Source organism: Diuraphis noxia, unplaced genomic scaffold (assembly GCF_037042655.1).
Source record: "Diuraphis noxia isolate RWA-SAM2 unplaced genomic scaffold, SU_Dnox_SAM2 contig0001, whole genome shotgun sequence".
NCBI classification, from domain to species: Eukaryota; Metazoa; Arthropoda; class Insecta; order Hemiptera; family Aphididae; genus Diuraphis; species Diuraphis noxia.
The window spans coordinates 54277239-54298711 of record NW_028301711.1 but is presented as its reverse complement, the minus strand read 5'-3'; the positions used below and the strand labels follow the sequence as shown (position 1 = coordinate 54298711).

The 21473-nt window shown below is 26.4% G+C and overlaps 1 protein-coding gene across 1 annotated transcript in view; it reads left to right on the top strand.

Annotated features, from left to right (window-relative positions):
• Positions 1-12075: 12075 nt before the first annotated feature.
• LOC107162210 (uncharacterized) overlaps positions 12076-21473 on the top strand; it is a 428784-nt gene continuing 419386 nt past the window's right edge. The window contains exon 1 of the mRNA XM_089217794.1: positions 12076-12236. Coding sequence (XP_089073920.1) covers positions 12128-12236 — 109 coding nt within the window. The 5' untranslated portion in view covers positions 12076-12127. The remainder of the gene's footprint in view (positions 12237-21473) is intronic.

The following is a 21473-nucleotide window of genomic DNA, read 5'->3' as shown; positions in this document are numbered from 1 at the left end:
TTAACTAAATATTCTAGCTATTGTTTAGAAATAAATGGTAAGTAAAAAGTGTAATCATAATCACTGTCACTTAATAGATGACCACATTTCAAACAAAAAACTGAAATTAATCTAAAATTAACCTTTAAACCGAAGTCAAAGTATCGGTTTCGTTGAATTTCCGATTTTAAACTAATTTAAATAATGGTTCTGATGAAGTTCTGGTTTTCAATATTTAAATGATTACGGTTCCAAAACTGATTCTTTTCGGTAAAGTTTTAATCCTTTCTTAAAGTATTGGCTGTATTTCTATATGGATTTTATGTTATCGTATTTTTGTTTTAGGAAAAGATTGCCATTGTATGAACAAAAGCTTGAACATTTAATTCAAGGCAACTCGCACATTATTACAATATTATTGGCTTAAAAATATTAAAAATACATAATATGCAAGTATTTTTTTAAGCATTTAAACTTCAAATATTGACAAATTTTATTAAATTAAAAATTCGCAAATCATATTTTACTTAAGAATTTATAAATTTTTCAATTTTTATAGTTAAAGATTGAACATTTTTAACGAGGTCCTATTTGTAGTTCAAACCGTAATCAAAAATGTTAAAATATAGTGTTTTATAGACATTTTAAATTTAAATTTATTTTAAATTAAATATCGAAAAGAAGATAACGATTTTAGATATTTCGTTGCAATTTAAAAACATTTTTCTTGGATAATTGAAACTTTTAAAATATTCATATTATTATATTAGTAACACACCATTGATGTTTTAAAATTTAAGTATTTGGTGTATAAATTAATTTAATCTACTATAGTACTATACCTAGTATATTATTATCTGTAGCGTCTCTAATTCTCTATGTATAATATTTAATACTCCGCTGATTCAAAATAATGACCACTTGTCCATATCAGTGTGTTAAGATAAGATATCGTCGATCGTAGCGATTGTAATAATTTATATTTGTAAATTTGTAATTTTGTATTAACAGTTAATCATCGTCTGCGACGGTCGAAAGTTGTCGTTCACCGTCCGGGGATCGTAATGTCGCTACGAACCGATATTAATTAAGTGTTATTAATCATAAAATATAATAAAATAAAAACAATCAAATGTATTTAATAATAATAAATTATAATTATTAAATCGAAATATACAGTCCACTATCCACGAATAAAATACGTATAGTCTTCATGGCTACAATATCATTCTAATATATTAGGTATTACGAATACCTATTATACGCTGATAGACCGTCTTCGCTATAAGAATCGTTTTTCGTAGGTATACGATGATTTTATACATAATTTAATAATTTAATTTAAAATTAACACATCAATTACAGCGACTTATCTAGAATTCTAGAAATCTGATGTACACAAAGCATTACTCAATTGCCAGTTTGTTTATATGAATAATATTATGTGTGAAAAAAAAAATTAAATAAACAAGTAAAATAATCATAATCATATTACATTAAACAAATAAAAAGCAATGCATATAATATATTGTAGTGTTATAACAGCATTACATATTGATGTTAAGCGATAATTGGATATATCCTAGGCCTCATGTTTTCAAAGATTAGCATCTACTAATGGTATAACTTAGTATAAAGTACAACACTATTTATACCTCTTATAACGATAGTAAATTACCTACTTAACTAAATGGGCTATATCATCGTTTTATAATACTCGTGAAAATATAATACTTGCAGTAAAGACCCTTATAAATCTGATGTAAGGTAGGTTACCTATTCACTATATATAACTACGTATGTTAGATATATGCTACAGATAAGCACTTATTAATATACATATAGTTGAATATTTCTATTTACATTTATGAATATTAGGAGTATTAGGTCGTTAAAAATAACGTTTAAAAATGTTAAATTCTAGTGAGTTGTTGACATTTTTAAAATGTAATATTTTACACACCAACATGCTAAAATATCTTTTGAAATACCTACCTTACCTACCTACCGCAATAATACGTGACTAGATAGTTTTATTGATATTTTTTAAATGCTGTTGAAAAGCTCATGAGACATTTTGAATTAAATTATCCAGCTCTTTTTGACTTTGAAAAATTGTGTATGGACATTTCAATAAATAAATAAAATTTTCTATAATTATATAAATTATTTTATGATAAAAAAACCTAGTATAAATACTTGGTTTAAATTGCAAGCATTATTATGGTTATTTTTTGTTAAATTTAAATACCTATAAAAAAAGAGAAATTGAATTTGCCAAAAATTTGTTTTGCTTAATATATTTTAATATATTTTATAGGTATTTCCATTATTTTTAGTTTAACCATATTATTTAGAAAACTTCTTGAATCTGGGATTACTTATGTTAACTAGATCCAATATGCCACCAAAAATCAATTTCGAATTTGAAGGTTGAAGTTTTTTTACAGCTTAAAACGTATAATGACAGAGACGAAAAAAATTAAAAACACATAATAGGTAATTTATGCAATACAAATATGTAGTTTTGTCTATCTAAAGTCACCTCAAAAAGCGTTAGTCACTGTGGACTCACTTTTGATTACCTACTAAATTAATAGTGTTATTTTATAATTTTGAGCGATGCATATTTTAAATGAATCCACTCTTGAAAAGGATCTAAAGCACGTACTGTGTATATTACACAGTGTAATTAACTATGTAATATGTATCTAGTATAATATTTTGTGTCTTCCAGAGTGGACTAGTGCTGCTGTACAACTAAATAGTAGACTGAAATAGAGTCTCCAGAGCTGGTAAAAAAAAATCCACTGGATAAAATACTATTATTTTGACGATTGTTTCATAACATATATTAAGAACTCATTAGCAGAGTTGAACAGAGTGGAACAACATATTGATCTACTTTTCTTAACTAAACTTTAAATACATTTAACTAGGGTACGGATTTGAATACACTAAAAATGTATAAGTATTTTTGGGAATATTTCTGAAAATGTTTTTCAAAAATAAAATTCCTTCCATATATCAGATACTTATAGGTATTCTGTATGTAATTTTTTGAGCATTTGACTATAATGTTGATGGTGTTAAGTGTATATTAAACATTTTATAAATATTGTTAGATTCAACTTAAGCGGTAATTCAAAAATGTTGTTCCGACCATCTATTATATTTAGTGACGCAACTAGTCCAAATATTTTGGTGGTATAATGGGTTGGTGGAGGCTAGCACCTCTATGAGTTTTCTTAAAAAGTGACCAGAAAAGCTTTGCTAACATCCAGGCCATTCTAAATCGCATATTGTAGCGCTACCTAATTACAAAATTGAGCAGATTCGAAGGCGAGTTCTCCTTGTACGTGCACTGATTTTGTTATATATGTATATTCTAAAATCAATGGTACGTGTTACAGTTCAAAATTATTTTGGGTAGTGGATGGCACTGCTGTTATCGGATTAATTTAAATCTAAAGAACAATACTAGTCAATGCTGTTGGCCATAGGTTATATTAAACCTCACTAAACCTAACTAAACCTTACTTAACCTAACTAAACCCAACTAAACAGCCTGAGGGTCGACTTGTTTGCTCGCAATTTATGACTGTTAAATTATTATATTATATATATATATATATATATATATATATATATTTTATACAATTCTTGTTTGTTTTTTAGTAAAACATGTAATACAGAATGGCTTTTGTATTTTCACATATTTTTTATTTCATAAATATTATTCGTAAGGATATGAAAATTATATAAAAAAAGGACACGATATTTTTTAACGATCGTCATAATACGTACTTTTTTTTCGGTCGATACCATGAAGTAATCAAAATATTTATTATATTATCATCAAACAATATCAGCGGTTCATTGGTATTCTCTTTTAAATAAAAAATAACAGTTATTTAAATAATATAAGAAGATATTTGTTTACTTACATATTATTAGGTAAGTATATATTTGTAACTTATATAAGAAAATTTATAAAATATATCATCATATTTTCTTTAAGGACATAATATTTGTTATTTTAAATATTATGTTATTGAGGGTCAAACATAAAAATTCTTAGTAAGATTCAATATAATCGGCTAAAAATAACAACAAAAATAGTCTAAAGCCCATATATAATATGAAAAAAAATATAAAATATGTAAATTATTTTGCTTCTCTAAAGATAAAATAATAAGTTAATTAATAACATATTTTTTGTTCACTTGATCACCGTAAGGACAAACTCGGCAGGAGCAGGATTTTATAAAGTTTTATTTGTCAAGTTTCCTATCAAATTTCTAGTGGTTTTATGCTACGTAATTGGATGGGTGAATTTGATTGGTTAGATTATAAGTTATCTAGGTAGTGTAATTTCTACTCAAAATTAAAAATTTAACAACTAAAGTAGCATAAAATTTTTTCACACAAAATACCTAATACCTAATTTGAAGAGGAGATGATTTTTGTTAATTTGTTTTTTAAATATCATCGAACAATAAAATTACAATAAATATAACAGCTAGCATTGATAGAATTATCAAACTAATACAATTTCGTTGTACATTATGTCATTAAATTTATATTACATAGTATCTATAAATAAAATATCAAAACTTAAATTTAAGAACTAAGTAATGACATGTTTTTTTGGTGTTAAGCTTTGACGATGGGTTTTGGTTATAAGTTGGATACCTGCATCAATAAGAGGTTAAAATAGAAAATTACTATACATTAGGTACAAAATTACTATTTTTATGAAGAAAATCTAAGTAGGAAACAAATATATTTACATAGGATCTGCATTATTTAGTATTTCATTACATACTACATATTGTGATTAATTTTAAAACATTTTAGGCTGAATCTTCTAGCCAAGTAAACTATATTTGGATTTATTTCAGTGAAAATAATTCATGTAACAAATTACAAATATAAATAATTTATTTCTATTAAATTCGGATTAATTTATATTGAACATATTTTAAAAATCAGACCATTTATTAAGATTATAGGTTAGAGATTGGATTTTAAAAATGAAAATCGAATCGACTAGAAGTAAAAATATTAGAAGTTTTGAATTCTGTAAGTTTTTATCAAATTTAAAACAATCATTTTGCTGTCACTGTAATATGTTATATGTCAGATATTTTAATAACAATTAATAAGTTAGAGGTAAATAATATTGTTAATCTATTGAAAATTTCAATATTGAATATATTGAGAATTTACCTATCGATGTACCTAAATTGTGTTATAAAGAAGAGAGGAAGAAGATAATATACGTACAATAATACGAAAGTAGTCTAAAGTAGTAAAAGTTTCAAAATCTTACAAACAATATTTTTAATAAAAAAAAAACAGTAGGTATCTATCTAAAATTCCTATTCCACGTTTAAAATTTAATCATTGATCAACAAATTCCTGGTAGAAAATATAATAATAAATAAATACAAATTCAACCAACACTGGACTTAAATATTTATTTTGATACTATTATAACAAATGTGGTGCTCAGAATTCTCTTGTTTATGTTGTAATCATGATATTTGTAATACATTGGTACACTGCAAAGTGAAGGTATTAAAATTGAAATATTAGAAACAAATAATTATAAACGAATAATGGCCACGGATAATGACTACCTTAAATATAGACGTTATCTCGACGTGCATACAATAATAATGCACACAAGACACAACGGTTAAAAGATAACGTTATTAGTTTATTACCTACTTATTAATTATTTTACGTAAATCACGGAAAGATCATGGCGTGTCAGTATAATACGCTCTTGAGGCCAAACGCTGAAATAGCGCCTATTTGTTACGGAACATTATTAGACGAAAGAAACGGTCCTTTTCAAGATCACCAACTAACCACAGACTACCATTTAAGTAACCGCTATAACAAAATCGTTATACACACAACGACGTTTATACTCGAACAGACGAACAAGTTCGCTAAATGAAAACAGCACCGTTGAGATCAGGTGACCATAACAATGAGGTTATGTCGACTCATCATTCCATATAGCCTGAATCCAATAAAAGCTACGGAAATCCGATTATCTAACGTGTATAAATACCGGTACAACAACCGAGGACATTTATTCCAATTTCAAACTTCAACTTTTCAACAACTGAACAATCAATTACGAAGAACTGGAATCATTTGGAAACTCAAGTTAACGACGATCATCAGCCACGACGTGCAACGCACAAGCTGTTATCTGCCGACTGCCGATCACCCAGTGAACCCGTTGCCGGACACCAAAACTACGACCCATTCAGCGACTCACGCCGCACGGACGAAACGCGATTGTTGTCTACCGGAGCCGCGGAGAAACACCGAACGACCTACCCTGTCAACAATACTATCGCCGAGCATCAACAGTGAGCGTACGGATTGCCTACCAGCCGAGCACCCGGCGTTACGCTTATTCTCTCACCGTTCAGGGTTAATCGATTGTCGAATACGCCGGAACACACCTCAGCTCTATCCCGGAGGACAACGCGGACACCATCAACCAGGCCCGAACCCATCAGATAGATTCCGCGTGGCAACCATTGTCGCGACCGACTCAGTCGAGCAACACATAAAACGGCTCTTTTCAGAGCCACCATCATCTTATAAGATACTTAATTAAGTTGATTTTTTCCGAACCTGCTTCGCCACCGGAGTACCGCTTATATAAGCTTGTACCGGTGACGGACGGTTCCCCACCATCTTGTCAAAATTTAACATACCCGACATTGTAAATTGAGTCCGGCCTGTGCCCGACTAGCCACAAGCACCACCGACTGTGCCACCTCATTTATCAAGTCTGGGTGGTGCAGATCGACGCTTTACTTGCCCCAACATTGTATAAATTATTATTCGATGTAGCAATAGATTAATGTGATTACCAACACTCACAATTTGTTATTTTTTCACGACGCGGAACGTTGGAATTCACGGACATTTCCACAGCCCCCCCCCCCCCCCCCCCAATTTGGAAATTGTACATCAACATATTACTTAGGGTTTGTAAGTCGTTTGTAAAGATTTGTAAAAACAATATTTTCGTTTGTAAAGAAAACCTCAAAAAGTTATACCTATTTCAGGTTGGAGGGGATGGAGAAATGGGTGAATGCCGTCCCATTTGGATAACCCAAACTTTTTTCGTCCCAATCGTTTGTAAGTAATTTGTAAAGTTTTTTAAAAGCAAAACTATCGTTTGTAAAGAAAACCAAAAAAAGTTATGCTCATTTAAGGGCGGGGGGCTGGAGAAATGGGTGAATCCCGTCCCATTTGGATAACTCAAACTTTTTTCGTCCCAATCGTTTGTAAGTAATTTGTAAAGTTTTTTAAAAGCAAAACTATCGTTTGTAAAGAATACCAAAAAAAGTTATGCTCATTTAAGGGCGGGGGGCTGGAGAAATGGGTGAATCCCGTCCCATTTGGATAACCCAAACTTTTTTCGTCCCAATCGTCAATCGTTTGTAAAGTTTTTTAAAAGCAAAACTTTCGTTTGTAAAGAAAACCAAACAAAATTATGCCCATTTACAATTAATAATACATACATAATACAAAGGCACAACTTTTTTTTGGAGCGATGAACTTTGGGGGTCAAAGTAAACATTTTCAAGTAGTTTTCAAAAGTACCGTGTATAACATATGAAAAATTAAGAGAAAACGGGAATTTTTACGCAACTATGACTTTCGACAAAATCGATTTTTATTTTTGGTCTAACTCTAAAATAAATAACAGTAGATCCATGAAATTTTTATTGAATGTTTATTTAAGCATTTTCTTCACACCATACTGTTTTTAAATTATTTTGATTTGTTTTGAGCTGTTTACCGAAATTTTCAGTTTTCAATTTTTTTTTATAATTGCCAATAAAATTTTATTTGGTGGGCCAAAAAGTCTGAAAATTCAAAATTTAATACAATGTTTCTAATTTATTGTTACAATATCAGTTGAAAAATTTTAAAAATACATAGGCACGATTTTTTTTTATAAGCATTTAAATTTCGTATTTTGGCAATATTTATCAAAATTTCGAAAATAATCAATCATTGTAGTAATTACTAGTAATTATTAATTAGTAGTATTATATTATTATTGTGAATAGTGATTATTATTATTATTTATTTATTACTTATTTGGAATATTTTTAAGCTATCAACTGAGAGGCATTACTTCATTTGTTAATGATGGTGAATTAAGTGTGTCAAGTGTGGGTCATAATAGAGCTTATTGTAAGAGAATAAGTTCGTGGGAAGTGTATGACGATTTGGCTACAAATTCCATAACTGTTAATTCTATGACTAAAATTTCTTGTGATTTTATCTTATACACAGTTTAATTATACAATTAAAAAAAAAAAAGATGTTTTTAAGAACGTGCATTAATTTATTTGAGAGTGCCTATTAGAAAAAAACATTTATATAAAGAAAAACTTAATGTTGTTTTACAATACTCTAATGTTTTATTATAATATTATTAACTATAGAAAGGTACCATAAGATTTTTATTGTTAACAAGGTAAATATATTTTATTTTTTTTTTTTGATAATACAGAGGATATATCAATAAATATTTGCAAAGAGAAATGGTTTTTTTAAGCATTATACAATAATCGTCGCCTCAGATGTAATCTGATCCATCTATGTAATTGTTCATTTATTAAAAAATCTATTTGATAAAAAAACTAAATACATTTAATCTATATTTAGTAAAAAATTTATTTTTTTGTCAAATATATATTTAATGTATTTAATTTTTTTATCAAACAGATTTTTTGTTAAATATAGATTTTTTATTCAACTAGACTTTTTTATACAATAAATATTTTTTAGATTAACTTATATTTTATAATACATAGGTACAGATTTTTTTATAAATCAAATTTTAATAAAAAAAGCTAGTAGCTCAGTAGCTTTTCTGAATGAAAAGTGAACCTTGTTGGTAGTTTTGAGAGGTTGAAATTGAAAATTCCAAGTGTTTTATAAAGCGTCAAGAAAAACCCAAAAAAATTGAAAATAGTGGTAATTTTTGAAAAAAACAAATTTTTGAAAAAACGATTTTATTTTTTTGGTGTAACTAAAAAACTAATAACCGCAGACTTTTGAAATTTTCACCAAATATAATTACCTAACCTAACCTAACCTAGCGTTTAAAATGAATGGAAATATCTTCATAATATTTTGACTCTTTTTGGGATAGAATTTTTTTAGAAATTTGTAATTTTTCTTTTAAAAATGCATAACAAATAATTGAAACGATTAAAAAAATAAATATTTTTTAAATTCTTAAATCAACATTAGCATAATTAATACAATTTGTTCGAACTCGATCGGACTACCTCTGTCGGGTGGCTGCGTGAATTTGTCCCCCCCCCCCTAACTTGTTTTTTATTTCCCAAGGCCCCAGATGATTTACAAATTCGGGGACTGAATTTACAATTATTTACAATTATTTACAATTAATTTACAATTGTTTACAATTTGTTTGAGATAAATTGCAGAATGTGGAGGGCCAACTTCATGTAGGTTCAGGAGCCTTGTATTAAAGTTGTAAACTTATTGGCGCATCATATAAAATTGTATTGATATTTTTTGAAGAAGAACTAACGAAAATTTTGCGTTCGCACAACTTTACAAACGATTTACAAACAATTGGGACGAAAAAAGTTTGGGTTATCCATTTTAGCCATTTCTCCAGCCCCCCCCCCCCCACAACCTGAAATAGGTATAACTTTTTGAGGTTTTCTTTACAAACAAAAATTTTGTTTTTACAAATCTTTACAAACGACTTACAAACGATTGAGGTGCATAAAGTTGTAATTTTTCAAATTGGGGCATTTTAGCCATTTCTCCAGCCCCCCAACCTGAAATAGGTATAACTTTTTGAGGTTTTCTTTACAAACGAAAATATTTTCATTTCCAATCTTTACAAACGACTTATAAACCCTCAGTAATATTTTGATGTACAATTTCCAAATTGGGGGGGGGGAGGGGTGGAGAAATGTCCGTTTGGAATTCAACGCTCCGTATCATATTATACCTGTACACAATTTATAAATTTTTTATGAACATCGATGTTTTTTTTGTAACATATAATCACACAGACTTTATTAACAACAATCACCCAACAATTGGTGGAATTAAATAATATGGAAGATACGTCATGTTCACATTTATGAGCGTTTGTAAATCAAATGTTTACATAATTAGATACTGAATCTAAAAATTAATAAAATATTGAGTTTTCCTCAACTATTTGAGTCTTAAATATTCATTGTTATTTAAAAAATGTTATTTATTAATCGTAAAATTTTGAAACATTCCGCTATTAATTGTATTTTCGTTTTCTTTATACTCAGGACATTTTTCAAATTATTAATAATATTAAAAAAAAAAACTAATTTCAAATCTTGTCTTGATAGTTAATATTATATTTTTGTTTTATACTTAATTTTATATAACATATTATAACAACAATTATGTTGAACACATCAAATCTAAAATAGCCTAAACATCATTCCTATTCTATTCATTTAAACTATAATTTTAGTAGTTTGTACTACTTTAGACTTTTAGAGATCAATAGTTCAAAAAATTAAAAAAAATCAGAATTTTTCCTGTTTAGATACTAGGACAATCAGGTTGACTGTCAAAATTGTGGGTAACAAGTAATAACTATAACCCCATGGTGAATTTCAAAGAAATTAGTTCGGATATGTATAATAATATTATGAATTCAAGCAATTTATAAATGTCTTTATAATAAATAGAAACAATCTGTGTATATTGTATACCGTGTACTCGCATGCTGTTTGTCTAATTCTTTTTATTTAATTCTTTTAAATAATTATTATTATTCTAAAGAATTTTTGTTTTTAGTATTTTATGTCAAGAAAACAATTGAGATGATTCTTAATATTAGATAAATTAACCCATTTAATCATTAAATTAGCAGCTTTGATTTGATTTCACAATAATTGGTTCTAAAAACAGCACTGTGCCAAACAGAATTGGTTTTAAAAGTGTATAAATATTGGTTTTAAATATTTCATAATTTTCAAATTTATACTAAAACAGTAAAATGTATTATTGTAAGAAACTCTAATATAATAACTAATAACTAATAAGATCGCAATTGAATAAAATTCAAGACAAAATATTTTAATTTTTTTTATTAAACATTTTATTTACAATGTATTCAATATAATAAGTATAAAAATTAAATTTGGTACAAGAATTAATGACAAAATGTAGCGTTTATGGGCAGGTACTCAGAAGTGCCACCCGACTCCAGATATAATAAATATTACAATTAATAGAACATCTAGTTAAAAATTATATGGTTTGGTACCAGCACCTACCTAATCACTTTTACTATATTCAATTTATAATATTATTAATCTAGTAACTATGACATCAACATGTTAGTGTCAAGATTAAATTGTAAAAATGTATGTAATATAGAAATGCATTTTTAATATCAACCTGAAGTGAACATTTAATATTATTAGGTATATTTAAAATTTTAAGTTTTAAGTATCACGATATACTATACAATTCAATTATTATTTTAATATTCTAATAAATAATAAATTTATTTGGGAGCCAAGTATACTTGTTAGTTTTAGAAGCTAATTCGATGATACTTTTTACGGGTAAAATATCTATTTATGTGTATAGATTCAATCGACCCGAACGCCACTGTAGAGAGTTGTTGATCGTGTCAATGTCGATGATGCATGTTAGTTATTTTTTCTATCAACATGACTATTCAACTATAATATTATATATGAACAAATATATATATAATATATTGGTACATACGTAAAATGTATTTTGTCTGTGGACTAAAAAAAATGTCAAGAAAATAATAAATATTCAAAGTCACACGTGTGAGCGAATTTGATTAAAAAGGCGTTAAACAATGAATGGATGAATCTGGAAAATAATTCCATTTCCGGACAAAGGCGCTCGGCAGATATTATTGTTGTACGCATTATAATATTATTATATAATATTACTAGTCGGCGGCCGCGGCAGTGGCGTCGACAGCGACGGCATCGTCGGGCCTAACAGCACGCGTGCTCTGCCGGTAGTATCGTTTGCGCCGCCAATCGGTACACAATAACCGCGAATGCGTCGTCAGTTGCAGTCAGGTGCTTATACAGTCACGAGCATTACGTGCGGTGCCATGTGGTCCAAGCTGTGGGTCGTCGTCGTTTATCTGGTCATCGTCGCTACAGGTACGATACCGATTTTTTATACAAAAATGATTACTGTGCATACAGTTTTTTTAAAATTTTATTCTTGAGACCAATCACTTAGTCCAAAATCTCGGGTTTTAAGTGGAATATGGTTCACGAGTCTACTTAAATACACCGAACGTCTAAAAGACGTGAATCTGCTTCTATATACACAATATTATGTTATGTACATCAAATTTTTACTCTCAACATGTTGTAATATTTATTTATATATACTTTGATTGGTAATCAATTGTTTTATTTTTAATATAATTCGCTTACTCAAATTTCAATTACAATAAATCATAATAATATATGCACACACTAAAAAAATATTTTGTTTTTATCATTTTAGTTTTTTTTTTATCTATTTATTGAAGTTATAATTTCGTATAAATTTTTAATTTAATATCCAATTCAAAATAAACAGTTTTGAAAATATATCGTCTTTTAAGTAATCAATGTTACTATATAATTCAATTGATCAGTACTTATACTATGTATTCAGTGCATATCTTGACTATTACAATATTAAATATTAAAACGATAGTTACGAAGACGTGATACCAGTAGGTATGTGTTGTCTCCGTCTTAAAAGTGCGTAACATAGTAAACTCTACGCTCTGCAGCTGATCACGTTAAACTACGTTACTTTAAAAATTGGAGTGAATTGACCTTAATTCTAATTTTTTTTTATATCTTAAAATACTTATAATTCCTTTTAAAATTAAAATACAGTAAAAAACCCATCATGAGGTCGTCTAAATAATACTCTAATCTTTAAATTTTATGAGAGTAAATTTATTCTAATTTTCAAAATGGCGGAGTTATACATGAACTGCTAAGTGTAGAATTTTTTATGTTATGTACTCGCAAGACGGAGACAATACTTGCGAGTATCACGTCCTCTTAATAAAGTTTTCTAAAATATAATTTGTAATTTTTTGAAAAGCAATGATTTTAAATAAAAAAATATTAGCTTATTAGTTATTATAAATTTTACTCACTTAAAGTTTATATTTTTATAATTATTTAAACTTAACATGAGTTATTTGGAAAGTAAAACCTCGAGTAAAACTCAGTTACCGAAATAAATAATGAATTAAAGCAATTATTCAATTTGATTATTGTGTCCATCAATAAATGAAATTCCATATTATTTTAAATTAACATTATTTACATACAAATTAAAATATTTTGAGATTTTTGGAATTTTTAAATAAAATTTAAGAGATTTTAAACTTTTAGGTAGGCAAATTTAATAATTGAATATTGAATCTTATTAGTAGTTTGAATACTCCATTTTGTCAGACAATATCAATAGTTTCGAGTTGGTATTGGAACTATCAAAAGAAAACTTATTATGATGTGAGAGAACCAATGTAACTATAATATGAGTGCGCAACAATGCAGTGGCATGGCGAACTTCATTAAGTTATGAGGCACAGTTATATCGTTAGACCCACCGGCCACCACCCATCCCACCCATCACAAAAAAACATTTAATTTTTTTTTAAGATAACATATATTCATTCATTTAAATAAAAATGCTTTTTGTAACACATCAGATGATCTTTGAGAACACCCACCACCCCTCAAACTGAGGCACGTGCCTCAAATATAGTCCTTCGTAACGCTACTGCGCAACAGTATACTCTGTATTTATCAGTTATCTCTTTTAAAAGTATACCATATTCCACTGAGAATTTTTAATTTTTAAAAAACAAATATAACCAATATTTTTGCAAATTTTAAATAATTTATTTCTTATAATATCTTACTGCAGCTTCAATCAGCTGAATAATTTATTGTAAAATGACGACACATATCTACATAGCTCCATATCCATATGTAGATAAAATACGGATTCAAATTGGAATCTCATTTATTCATATTACAAAACATACAACTATAATGATAAGAAAAAATATAAAGTGCTGTTTTTTTTTTAAATACAATCTAAACGATAATATAGTTAAAATTAATGATGTATTGCAATTTACATATTTAAAATGGTGCAAAAAGGATAGAAATTGAATAAACTACACTAAGTCTTATTTGTTTATCTTATAAATTGTACGTATTGTAGTTAGAAACTATTGGAAATTAGTGCTTGTTTTCTAGACCTCAACGTTTATAACTTTTTTTTTTAATAAGCTAAAAATGAGATTATGTGAAACAAACATTCATTGTAAAATATTTTTTACATGCTTTAAACATTCGTTGGTCTTAATATTTAAAATATACTAAATATTACATTTCATATTATTAACATTATTTTATAATGTAGGTATTAGTAATCGATTATTCGATTAATCGATTATTTTTAACGAAGAATAAATAATCGAATAACCGATTAACCGATTATTCGATTAATATTCGAATATAATCGAATAACCAACATAACATTTCAAAACAAAAAAATTAATAGGCATTTCAGTTAAATATAACAATATATAATTATAATAATATATATCTTCCTAATGGCCTTGCTGCCGAGGGTTATCTATTTTTAAATTAACTATGAATAAGGACTATATAGCTAAACCAGTGTTTTAAATTTAAATATTATTTTATTTTAATATAACTTCAAGATTAAGACTGACCCTTAAGGTAAACGGCAGTTCATATTTGTTGTATTAGTTTATTTTATGTTTTTATGAATAAATCGTTTAAACTAGACTATTTATTTGATTACTAAAATTAGTATATTATTATTATTATTAGAACACTATAATATATTGTGTAGTATAAGTAAGATTATTCGATTAATCGATTATTCGAGTATTCGATTATTCGACTATTCGTCGTACAATTAATAATCGTACTATACTTTGAGGATATTCGATTATTCGATTATACCCCACAATTTTAAAAATAATCGATTATTGAAGAAAAAAATAATCGCGCAGTCCTGGAAGGTGTATATTTCGACTTTAAGAATAAGTTGTAAAATATTTGACCCGTGTATAAAACTAAAATAGTATATAAAACACTTGAAATAATCTCTTAGTTTAAACAATTTTGGCTCATATTTTTAAAAAGTTATTATCATTAATAATACACGGTAATTAATAAGCAACAAAATTCTGATGCTACTCGTGATTCGTGAATATATTTTATTTTATTTTTTATCTGAAGTTTACATAAACACTAAAGGCATGTTATACAATTTATACAAGCATAAGGTTATTTTATTCCAATACATTTTATTATTACCTAACTAAAATTTGTATTGTTTGTATTGAATATAATCAAACATAATACATCGTATTGTATTAGCCTACCTACATAATTGACATTCAGCTATACATTTTCACAAATAGGTTACTGTGCACGATAGACTCAAAATATAATTAATATTGTAATAATATGAATTAATATAGCTATAATTAGTATTTTAAAATTTCATGAAATTTAAAATTATTAAAAATTTCATGAAATATTATTTTTTATATAATTGTCATAATTTACCTTCACAGTTTTATAACATTAGGGAAAATAATCACTTAGGGCCTGTTTTACAATCATAGTTTAAACCTCGGTTACGCTTGAACCACTGATTTTTCCGGCCGAATTCGGAGGTTTAACCTGAGTTCAACTATTGTAATACGGGCCCTAACTATACTCATTAGTGATGGTTTTCTTTGGTTAGGTTAATTCTAAATAACCATCATTAATATTTGTATTAGCAAAAATATCAATGTTTGACGTTTTAGTGAAATATTTCATTGCATGGTGAAATGTTTCAAATGAAATATTTTATATTTAAAACTAGGGTGACCATTTTTAAATATATATATTTAAAAAAAAGCGGGTAGGTAAGTGTATGTCGCTCTGCTGTACATTAGGGGGTGGGGTGGACCTCTGACTAGGGTAGGTTAAATTTGAATGCAACGATAGGTATCATTGTATACGAAAAACGATTCTGAACGGAGACGATTTATTTGTCTAGGATATATTATAGATTATTAAAAATTTTCAAATCTTAGATTTAAAAAGAAAATTTTTTATGGATTTCTAGCTTAAAATAATTTGCGAATATTCGTGATTTTTATGTATTTAGTCAAAATTTGAACTTTAAATACTTATACAAAAAAATTGTGCCTATGTATTTTTAATATTTTTCAACTGCTATTGTCACAAAGTGTTAGGAGCCTTGTATTTAATTTTCAAATCTTAGATCTAAAAAAAAATTTTTTTATGAAAACTGATTTTGCGTAAAAATTCCCGTTTTTATGTAATTTTTTTTTGTTTTTCTTGATTTTTTGAAAACTATTGGAAAATGTTTACTTTTGTTACTTTTGACCTGTATAATGCACCAAGGATCTTCACTTTTACATCGGAAACCACCCCCAAAGTTTGAAATCGAAGCATTATTTCGACTAGTTATGCTGTACACAGACACAAAAAAAAAAAAAAACAAAAAAAAAACACACATCATTGTACAATCAATACATTCATCACTTCGTTCAGAATCTAAAACGGGACAAATAGTTCTAGGTAGGTGGATTATACTTTAAAAAAAACCAGATAATTTTTTAATATATTTTATATTTTACAATTTAAATAATGTTGAATAACTTTAATATTTTAATAAAACACGTATTGTTTGAATTAGTTTTTGTTGTGAGCTGAGAAAAATTTGTTTTGTTATAAAGTATTAATATATATATATATATATATATATGTATGTATATATAAATAATTATATTTATTTACAAAGTATTAACAAAGTATTCTTACTCATTTTGGATTGATGTTGAATTATTCATAATTTTCTAAATTACAATTCATCACAATCAACATTATCGTTCCACGAAAACTATTATATTTAATAACTTTCAAACTTCAAATTTTAAAAAATAGTTCTATATTATATTGTTATTGTTTTGTATTTATTTATTCGATCAATTTTTTTTTACACATATAATATAATGAAATCGAGATAACGGGTTAAAACGGGACCATTTAAAAAAAATGGGATCAAAAGCATCCCGTTTAATGTTTGTCGGGACAATGGGACACGATGATCAAAAAAGGAATAACCCCGTCTTAAACGGGACGTATTGGCATCCTACTTTAATCACTAGCTATGATATATTTTTTTATAAGTTAATAAACAAAAATAAAATAAACAGTGAACCTTTTGCTTATTCTAAGAAATAATATTGTGTACTGTGAAATCATATAATATAACTAACAATTTTAAAATATAGCAAATTTCTTATTAGTAGTAATGTTAGTTAATATAAAATGTTTCATTAGAATTCAAATTGTTTGTTGCATGGAATCCAAAATTACACAGATAAAACACAATTATTTTAAGTTGTTTTATTTTTACATATTTTAATGTTTTAATTTGTGTAACTATGAAACTAAGTATTCCATATCATAAATATATTGATATAGTATGTGTATTAAATCTTAATTGGAAACTTTGTTGATCTAAACATAAAATATATTGACGTTTTATTTACTTATTTTTTTTGTTGTGTGCGAGTAGGTACTAAAAATTCTTTCTGGTAAAAAAAGTAAATCTTCTTCGTGTTGTGTGGTATATAATATGTATTTTAGAAAATAAATAATTAACCATCACTTTCTTCATTAAAGGGACATAATAAACAAACATTTGTATACAAGCTATTACATTTTAATATAAGCAATACTTATTATAAAAATTTATTACCTATCAATAAATACGAGAACGTCGTTAAATTTAAAAAAAATAAGTGTAGGTACATACCTACTATTATTAATATCATATACCTATATCTTATATAAATAAGTAGTAAAATTTAAGAGACTGGTTCTTAAAATGTAAATAATTATTATTGACATTAAGAGCACATGTTTATAATATAAACTAACGGATCATCGTAGTCAAATAACAATTTTTAACGGTTTTCAATTTCCTAATTATATCGTGTTCATATATGTTCGAAATTAACTAAATATTTAAGTTGTTCCACCAGGGATCTTACTCTAATTCATTTAAATTCTGATTACTGGAACTTTTACGTAGGTATATGTATCATACTAAACGGAACATCATACTTTTAAATACTTTAAATTAGTGCGATGTTTTTAATGTTCTGCGTCAAACACCTTTTTTAAAAATCAAATTGTTTTTTGTTTTAATTGTTTGAGTAGACGGTTTTGTAGAAAATTGATATGGTTCTAAATCGAAACATGACCTAATTTTTACCATCAAAATTCAGCATCCAAGAGAAACACTTCTCATTGAAATCTAAATCTTATTAGTCAAGCTGTTTATCCATAGTTTAAATTTGAATAGCTTTAGTAGATGCTTGTTTTTATTATTTTGTTATGTTTAATTCAGATTATAGTGTCGAACTATAATTAATTGAAGTTAAGAGGACGCCATGCACATATTTGTTGCCTCCGTCTTACAAGTGCGTAATATACATAGTAAATTTACGATTAATTCCGTTAGCTTAAAAATGAGAGAAAATTGATCTATTATGAAACTTGATGGTTAGAACATTTTCTGTATTTCTGGGTTTTTTGCGATTACTTAGTTATGAGCATTTTTAATTTACTCTTTTTATATACGCATAATTTGCTCTAAAATTTAACTATCGTATAAAACCCACATACAAACACAGATAATGTCCCTAACATCAAGTTTCATAATAGGTCGATTCATTCTAATTTTTAAATTAACGGAGCTAAACGTGATCTGCTGAGTGTAAATTTTCTATGTTATGCACTTTTTGTAAGACGGAGACAACAAATATGCGTTAGCGTCCTATTAAGTATTTAAAATTGATAAATATTTATAAAAAATGTATCTTTAATATTTTATTAAAATTTGTAACATAAATATCTGACGATTGTGACTTATGGTCTCAATAAATAGAATCAAATATCAAATTTACTTATCTAACCATTGTACAAGAAAAAGTTGTCCATTTTAGCTTTCAAATTTGAAGCAGATAATTTTTTTATCATATGTGTTATTGTTCGTATAAACATTTTGTTGTGTTTTCATGTAAATAATATATCATAGTTAAACAAGGAAAACAAAAACAATTACATTTGTAATGTAGTAAATGTGTCTACATTTGGAAAAAGTCCAAGTTGTTCAAACATAAAACAACAATTTCTTAAGACCTTTACACATTTAAAAAAATCTTCATTATAAAATAAAGTCTATTAACATTATATTTTAACAAAACGAATTTATAAAATTCAGCTAAAATAAAAACACAAGTAGGTAACTGTCACAAAAGATTTTTAAAAAATAAATTGATTTTTTTTTTTTAAATTCTTTGTTTCAACTTACATTTATTTTATAGGTCAACAGTATATTCCAATTTTCAACTATGTATGTATGTTTTATATAAAAAAATTACGATTTTGTCATTTTTATGATTTCGGTTCATTGTGCGGAGTGAGTACGGTATACGCATTTTATAGTTATGTTGTATGTATTTTCAAACATTTAATATTTTTATTTCTTCTTCATACATTCAATACATTAATATGTACTTATGTTATTAGAAAATTCGTTAAAAATATGTCATAAATCTAACTTAAATATTTTAACAACGCGGCACATGTTCTAAACCATATATGATATTTTCTCAAATTGGATAAACAAAATTATTGTTACTTAGGTAGGTATTGCTTAGATTTTCACTAAATATAACTATTTTTAAAAAACGATCTAAAGTTTGTGACATACATAATAAGATAATTTTTAAGACACATCAGTGTGCAACTGAACCACTGTATTATAATATTATACATTTTTTTCAAGCTTATAATAGTTTAGTAAGAAATTAGTATAATTTAAATTTAAAAATATAATAGATTAATGTTTGAATTTTTTTTATTATTTATCTATGTTATTCAAAACAGTGGTTGTCTGAAAAATTAATAAAAGTTTTAAAAAGCTTTAGAATTAAGTTGGTTTTAAGTTTTAATTAATATATCATGTATAAATATAAATTCAAGATTCTTTTTTTTTGCTGTAAAAAAAAAAAATTAAAAGAAATCGGAAATAATAGAAATAGTAAATACCTATAATATAAAATATTAAAAACAGGGTACTTGAATAGTGTTAATATATGGTTTTTAATTTTTATAATTGTTAATTTGTTATTCAATATTTATTAAAAATGTTTGGCTTTTAAAAAAAAAATTGTTTATTACATTATACATGTATGGTGTTACGTGATTGATAAAATTTATTAATTATATTAATTATTAATTATGTTAATTATATATTAGTATAATTATAAACATTATATTCAAAAATACAAATTTTGACTCTGACGATTTTACATTAAAAAAACCATGCTTAATACCTAGTTTTTCAATTTAAAATCTAGGTTATATAATCGTTAACACGATTTTCATAGAATTTATTTACCTTTAATTGTTGTTTAAGTATAGTGCAATAAAACACAGAAAATAATAATTATAATATCAATAGGATATGGTATTTAGCTGTTTAAATTTTACGTTATGATGTGTGTATCATATAATTTGACTTTTTTTGAAATGAATTGTTAACGGTCTTCATATTTCTGCAGTTAATAGTAATTATTTGATAGAACATGAATGTTGCTAAATGTGTGGTGAAAACAAATTTTAATCTACTGTTATTCTATGTCTTTGAAATAATAAGATACAAAAATGTTTATTTTCATGATTAGTAGAAAATATATTATAATTATTAGCCTCTATTGACTATTTCTAAGAAAATACTAGATGTTTAGATTCATGCTATATAATATAAAAAGCAATGGTTCTTTCGTGGAGCTTGAACTTGAATTAAAAAAAAATATTTTTACACAATAAAATATATATATATATATTTATAAATAACCACAATGAATGTATTTCTCTAATAGTAGTATTTAGTGCGGTAATCTATTTTTTCCAAAAATATTTGTTCTATATTATTTTATTATCTATAACATTGATTATTGTCAATAGCAATGTAGCGTAGAATGGTTGTCTTAAACTAGACTAAATATTTAAACGAAAAGTTGTGAAATATGAAAAAATGATCATACAATATTATGTAAGTTTTAAGGAAAAGGAATATTTTATAAATAATTGGAAAATAACTAAAATCATCATAGTATAATTACTATCCAAATTAGAAAACATTTGAACATCCATAATCTATGAAAAAAATTTTTCATTGAACTTCTAAAGAACATGCTTTGAGGAACCTTGCATTACATTTTCTAACATTTT